At 50.8% G+C, this 7,232-nt stretch overlaps 2 protein-coding genes across 2 annotated transcripts; one reads left to right on the plus strand and one right to left on the minus strand.

Annotated features, from left to right (window-relative positions):
• The first annotated feature begins 1,069 nt into the window (after positions 1 to 1,069).
• Positions 1,070 to 5,045, plus strand: LOC6599806 (WASH complex subunit homolog 5). Its single transcript, XM_002024940.2, has 6 exons — positions 1,070 to 1,206; positions 1,272 to 1,374; positions 1,437 to 2,882; positions 2,944 to 4,331; positions 4,407 to 4,778; positions 4,840 to 5,045. The coding sequence occupies exons 1-6, from the start codon at positions 1,085 to 1,087 to the stop codon at positions 4,991 to 4,993; spliced, it is 3,585 nt and encodes a 1,194-aa protein (XP_002024976.1). The 5' UTR covers positions 1,070 to 1,084; the 3' UTR covers positions 4,994 to 5,045.
• LOC6599805 (phosphoglucomutase) lies at positions 5,002 to 7,232 on the minus strand. The gene is made up of 4 exons (XM_002024939.2): positions 7,078 to 7,232; positions 6,761 to 7,007; positions 5,375 to 6,593; positions 5,002 to 5,310 (listed from the first exon to the last, which is right to left on the minus strand). Exons 1-4 carry the CDS (start codon positions 7,153 to 7,155, stop codon positions 5,172 to 5,174), a joined length of 1,683 nt encoding a protein of 560 aa, XP_002024975.1. The 5' UTR covers positions 7,156 to 7,232; the 3' UTR covers positions 5,002 to 5,171.

Here is a 7,232-nt window from a genome sequence, read left to right on the forward strand (position 1 = left end):
ACAATTAGCCAGCAAATCTTGTAAAATACAATCCCCACGCAAATGCAAATGTAAGCGGAAACGAGTTACGAAAATCAAAAATAAATTGACATTACATTTCATGAAATTTCCATCAAAATTAAACAAAACAAAAGCATTTCTCAAATTCAAAGTTCTTTGTGTGTAAATTCAATAAATAAAAGTTGTCCTTAATGAGAAATGTAGATAAGAAAGCAGGCAAAAAAAAGCAAAATCAACCGAGAAAAAACACAGCGCATCGCATAGTTTTGGTAGGCATATATCTGAATATATTATATATAGTATATATATATATATATATACTTATTATGTTTTACAATTACATACGCATAAAAGAAAACAAACGAAGCGGAAAACAGAACTATTGTATGTAAAATTAAGTAAAAACAAAAAAAGAACAAAAACAAACTAAATCCAACAAAAACAAACAAAAAAATAAAAGGACAAAAATTCAGAAAACTTGTGTGCACGGGGAATACATACCATACCATACCACACATACATACTTGAGTATATTTTATATACGGGGGAACCTACAGAAATGCAGGGAAGTGCAGTGCGCAACGCAACTTTTTTAACAACAAAATATACAATTTAATTTTTTCAATGATGGTATCTCAGTTAATTAGCTAGTTAATTGATTAAAATGTATGTAGTTGAATTAAATAATTTTATTGATATTTTTACAATAATTTTTATTATGTTAAATATTCTTAATGCATTTTTTTGTCGTTCCCCTAGCTAACAAAAAAATAAAAAAAATTCCCCAAAATTTACATTGGGATACAACAAAAACCCACAAACAATTGGCACATTTTCCATAATAGTTTTATATTTTGCCTGCAATGTTTATTAGTTGTTCATTTTTGCTTAAGTGAATTTTTATTTTATTTTTCATGTAGCGATTTAGCTTTATTCAAATTTAGAGTTGGGCGCCAAACGCTCGTAGTGCCTGCAGCCCTATTTTCGCGGATGTGTGTGTGTGTGTGTGTGATTGCTCATATCAATAGTGTTGGAAAACACTGTATGTTGTGATTGTTTTTGATAAAGATGTGTTTTCGGCAAAATGACTGAATTCCTGGCTGAAAACAATGCCTGTGGCCAAAATCTGCTGAATATTGTGTCGGTAGGTAACTCCATCATAGCAGAGATCCTTCGACTCAAGGACTACGTTCCCCTAATTTATCGGTAGGTTACAAATATGACCCAAAAAGCCATAATGAAAATCTGAATCTGAAAATCCCCGCCTGCAGATTGGAGACAAAGGCCGATCGGGAGAAATATGGCGAGATTATACTCGACTTTAGCTACTTCAAGGTGGCCGAAGAGCACGAGAGGAAAATCGAACAGAGCCCGGTGAGCAGTAGAGTATAAATTAAAGAAGAAACACTTTAATTGGTTGGCATTTCATGGTGTAGGAGCTCAGTGAATTGGATGATGACATTCGGAGCCACTTGCCGCTGATTAGACGCTTTTACCTGGCCTTCCAGAGCATCCATCACTATGCCAAAGATCTGCAGCAGTACATAGAGGAGCTGAACAGTGGATACTACATCCAGCAAACGCTGGAGACGGTGCTTCAGGACGAGGAGGGCAAGCAACTCTTGTGCGAGTCCCTTTACTTGTATGGAGTTATTTTGCTGCTTCTGGACTACCACATTTCCGGCGATGTGAGGGAGCGCCTGCTGATCTCCTACTACCGCTACAGCGGTGGCGATGCCACGCCCAGTGGGGACGAGAGCAACATCCACGATGTCTGCCTACTCCTGCGATCCACGGGCTACGTGCATCCCTCGGAGACCGCCAAATTGTTAAGCTTGGGAGGGAAACAGGCAGCGGCGGGAGCTGCCAACCTGGTAGTTCCCAAATACCCCGAAGCGTACTTCTCCCGGTTTCGCTTCGATGCGAGCTTCATAGATCTGGTCATTGCCCGTCTCCGCTGCGACGACATCTACAACCAGTTGGCCATCTACCCGCATCCCTCGCACCGCTCCACGGCCCTCTCCTCCCAGGCGGCGATGCTGTACGTGTGTCTCTACTTCTGCCCCCAGGTCCTGCACGGCCAAGGCTCGCAGATGCGCGAGATTGTGGACAAGTTCTACTGCGACAATTGGATCATATCCGTGTACATGGGCATCACGGTAAACCTTATAGATGCCTGGCTGGACTTCCAGGCGGCCAGATCTGCCATAGCGAATATTGTGAATCCAGCAGCCGTTCAAACGCTGTGCCAGCAGCAAAGCGAGCAGCTGGCGAAGAGCCTCCAAAAGACCCAAGAGATTGTCCGAGAAGGAGTCCTCGACGACGGCTTCGTGCTGCAGCATGCCAACAAACTGATTGTCCTGATGCGTCAGTGCAATGTCGTGCTGCGCTGGTACTGCCTGCACACCTCCCGCGAGGTTTTCATCATATCGTGCATTGCAGTCGAGCCCAGCCACGTGCACCAGTTGGTGCTCAAGGAGCTGAAGTTCAACCGGAACACTCTGTATCATCTCCTGCTCAACTGCAGCCAAATGGAGCTGACTGTGCGGGAGCTGCTGGGCGAGGTTCAGCAGAGCAGGGAAGAGCGCTGGAGCAAGAGTCGCGAAGGGGCAATGCAGCGTCTGCAGGAGCTGAGCGAATCATTTTCCGGCACCCGGCCGCTGGCGAAGATCGAGTCGAATGCCCATCTGCAGCAATGGTTCGGTGAGGTGGCCAAGCGGCTGCAGAAACTGGAAATAGGCAGGCCGCAAAAGTCCGGCCGCCTCATCATTCAGGTAATGCAGGCCCTGGACGAGGTGCAGGAGTACCACAATCTGCACGCCAACATGTTGGTGAAGCAGCAGTTGCAGGAGACGCGGGATCTGCTCAATCGGATGGCACAGGTACAGCTAAAGCTAAAGATATCCTAAAGCAATATGTAATCCCAACAAATCTTTCGTTTAGTTGATCAACCTCAAGGAGGACATTGAGATCCAGATACAGATGATCACCGACTTCAGTTATGCCTGGCATCTGCTGCAGCGGGACTTCAGGCCCCTCATGCAGGAGCACATCAAGCGTCAGCCGCACGCAGTCCGCGGCATTCGGTCAGTGTTTCTCAAGCTGGCCAGCACTCTGGAGGTGCCCTTGATGAGGATTAATCAGGCCAAGAGCGAGGATCTCGTGTCCGTGTCCAACTATTACAGCACAGAGCTCGCCAACTTTTTGCGTCGAGTGCTCCAGATTGTCCCAGAGACCATGTTTAGCATTCTGGCGAGGATTATCCACCTGCTCACGAACGTGATAAAGGAGTTCCCCACACGCCTGGACAAGGACAAGCTTAAGGAGTACGCCCAATTCGAGGAGCGGGCCAAGGTGGCTCAGCTGACTAACTCCATTGCGGTGTTCACCAAGGGAATCCTCATGATGAAGACCACGCTGGTGGGGGTAATCGAGCTGGACCCCAAGCAGCTGCTGGAGGATGGCATTCGGAAGGAGCTGGTCAATCATTTGGCCAATGCCTACAATCTGGGACTGATTTTCACGCCCGAGAAGGGCAAGTCGCAGGTGCAGCTCATGCAACAGAAGCTTCAGACTCTGGCCAAGACCATTGAGGGATATCGACGGTCCTTCGAGTACATCGAGGACTATCTGAGGGTGCAGGGTCTGGGCATTCTGCTGGAGGAGTCCCAGCGTATCATCAGCTACAATGTAGAGAAGGAATGCAACGCCTTCCTGCGGAACAAGGTCCAGGAGTGGCAGTCGAGCCATCAGAGCCAGATCATACCCATTCCCAACTTCCCGCCCCTGCAGGGGGACCCATCGAACTCCAACAATTTCATTGGACGCCTAGCCCACGAGCTCCTGCGCTGCACAGAGCCCAAAGGGACCATCTACCTGGACCTCAAGAGGACGTGGTATGAGAAGAGAGCCCCGCACCCGGAAGTGCTATCCGCTTCTGGGTTCTTTGGCATTCTGCGCGAGGCTCTCGACCCCGCTGGCATGGTCGGACTGGAGCGGCTCTATGCCCACATGCTGGCGGACGAGCTAAAGCGCCATCTGGAGCGGCTTCAGAAGAACCTCACCTCGGATCGCATGTGGCGCGACGCCCTGGAAAGCGTCACGAAAGAGTTGGAGTCGCGCGACTTCCCCGGCCCCGAGGTGGCCAAGCAGCCGCTCAAGTATTATCTGGACTATACCCAGCGCTGGATGAAGGTGTGGCCCCGGCTCTTAGACTGGGTGCTCTCGGTGGGACAGAAGCAAGTGCTGCGCCAGCAAATCGCCACCGAGCTGAGCTTCAGCAGCAAATGCGAGGCCAAGCTGTTGCAGAACACGGCGGACACGCTTAATCGGTGAGTACTGCGTTAGAGGAGTCCCAGTCGTAGTCCCCGTCCCAGAAGAGTAATACAATTCCATCTCCCTTACAGCGCCTTCCTGCTGGAACTCTCGCGCAGCAAGGACCTGTGCGATGAGCAGGGCGTTGGAATGCTGACGGACCTTGAGGACATCCTCCTCTGCACGGGTAACTTTGAGCCCTTAGAGCAGGTGTTCTTCCCAACCAAGAACACGCACAATGTCTCGTTGTTTCTGTTTCTCTTCACCATTGCTCATGTGGATCGACTGCAGCATTCCGCTAATACAGACTGCCTGCTGCCCAAGGCAGCCAAAGATGTGATTGATTGTGTGCCCCTCGTGGTGGGCCTCCTGACCATTCTTCAGCAGTTCCACAGGAACGTCAAGATGCTGTACATCTCCTACATGAGTCAGTATGTGGTGACGGTGGCCGAAGCGCAGCTATCGTGAGTGTGCAATTGTATTCCCTGCCAGGAATCCGTTATGCAAATGTTGTCTTGTTTTTAGGGACAAGGAAATGCTGGGACCCGAAGTGACCACTGTGCTCCACTTCCTGCAGACCTTTGTGCGGCTGGGTCGCCTGCCGCTGCGAGTCCTCGAGCAGCGCATACCCAACATGATACTCTCCGAGTTCGAGTATCTGGCCACGCCCATCAAATGAGTCGGCTCTTAGGCTACACAAACTTTAATAAATTCAAAACATAACAAAGAAATGCCTCGCTGAGGTGCAAATGGAGATAGGAGTGGGGCACAACAACAGCAACGAACTGAGGATGAGGATCAGGATTCAGGATGAGTAAGTAATATCCGTTTCCCCCTCTCCCATGGAGTGGGCTCATTTACGTGATGACGGTGGGAGCATTGCGGCCAGTGAATTTGGGCAGCTGAGAAATCTCCAGGGCAATGTCAATCAAGGGCTTCAGCATGACGCTAGCCTGGCCCAAGACATTCTCCTTCTCATACGAATCAATGTACAAGCTGAAATAAGGAAAAGCAAGCGTCGTAAATGCGAGAAGAGTTAACACGTTGTGCGAGTACTCACCGCACTGTGGCTCCGGAGCTGCCTGTGCCACTGAGACGCACCACAATGCGGCTGCCGTCCTCGAAGACAATGCGCAGACCCTGCTTGGTGGCAACCGACTTGTCCACGGGATCTGTATAGCTGAAGTTGTCCGCCTCCTTCACCTTGTAGCTTTTGCCGCCGCTGGAGAAGCTCTTGCCGACAAATCCTGCCGCCGTGATGGTCTTTTCCATGGTGTCCATCATCTCGTTGCAGGGATCCGAGGCGCATTCCTCGTAGTCGTAGCGGGTAAAATAGTTGCGGCCGTAGGTGGACCAGTGCTGCTTAAGGATATCCTCGATTCCCTTGCCCGTGTGCTGCATTACCGAGATCCAGGCGAGGACTGCCCAGATGCCATCCTTTTCGCGGATGTGATTGGAGCCGGTGCCGAAGCTCTCCTCGCCGCACAGACACAGGCGTCCGGCATCCATGAGATTACCAAAGTACTTCCACCCCGTGGGCACCTCGAAGACCTCCTTGCCGAGCTTCTTGCCCACGAGATCCACAGCCGAAGCGGTGGGCATGCTGCGAGCGAATCCCTGGACGCCGTTCTTCTGGAAGTACGGAATGGCCTCCAGGTAATGGGCAATCACGGCCAGCGAGTCGCTAGGTGTCACGAAGAAAGCCTTGTGGCCGATGATCATGTTGCGATCGCCATCACCGTCGAAGGCGGCTCCTATATCGTAGTCACCCTGAGCGACTGTATCAACCAGATCCTTGGCGTAGGTCAGATTCGGATCGGGGTGCAGTCCCCCAAAGTCTGGCAGTGGAGTGGTGTGGACCACGCAGGACTCGCTGGCACCCAAGCTTTTCAGAAAGATTTCCTTCACGTAGGGCCCGGTGACACCGTTCATTGCATCAATCCTCATCTTCAGAGGCTTGCCCGTGACCTTGCCGCTGACAAACTCCTTGAGTTTGCCCATGTCAAAGATCTCTTCCATGAGGCGCAGATAGTCGGCCACCGAATCGATGACGTTCACGGTGAAGGGCTTGCCGGCAATGTCGAAGTTGCTCACGCCCACCTTGGCGATGTCGATCTGCAGGCCACGCACCAGCTTGTACTCCTTGATCTCGGTAGTCAGCTTGTGGATGCTGTTGGTAAATGCGTCCGGGGCTGGTCCACCGTTCTCGCAGTTGAACTTGATGCCGAAATCGTTCTCGGGGCCGCCCGGATTGTGGGAAGCAGTCAAGACAATGCCACCTAAAGGGTTCGGGAGATACGGATCCATTTCATTAATTGACCTGAGAGACCTCTGGCAGATCACATCGCGACAAATAGATGAATAGATGATACGTGGTGGCTGTTATCAGCAAAGCTCTTTTGCATTTACGGCCACAGTGAAGCCCATACCTGATGCACTTACTCACCTAAGGCCTTGTTGTGACGAATCAGGCTGGACACCGCCGGAGTGGAGAGGATGCCGTTTTGGCCAACCAGCAACTTGGACACGCCGTTGGCAGCCGCGATTCGGACAATCAGCTCCGCAGCTTCTTTGCAGTAGTAGCGCCCATCGCCACCCACGACCAGAGTGGAGCCAGCGAGGGCAGCTCCATTGGCGGACAGAGTGGCCTGGACAAAGTTTTCCGTGTAGTTGGGCTGCACGAAAACCTTCACCTGTGGGCGGAGGAGCAGAATGGGACGATTCGAGAGACCCGAGATGATTTTCTTGAATTTAGTTTTCGACCTTTTTGCGCAATCCACTGGTGCCTGGCTTCTGGCCCTCGTAGGGCGTAGTTTGGACCGTTTCCGCGCTGAGAGACATGCTGCTAACCACTGGAGTTTTCCGGCTGCTGGTAGATTTCCAACTGGACGACCGACCTGCGTTTGCGTGCGATGAAA

Source organism: Drosophila persimilis, unplaced genomic scaffold (genome assembly GCF_003286085.1).
Source record: "Drosophila persimilis strain 14011-0111.01,24,50 unplaced genomic scaffold, DperRS2 tig00000676-arrow-arrow-pilon, whole genome shotgun sequence".
Taxonomy (NCBI): Eukaryota; Metazoa; Arthropoda; class Insecta; order Diptera; family Drosophilidae; genus Drosophila; species Drosophila persimilis.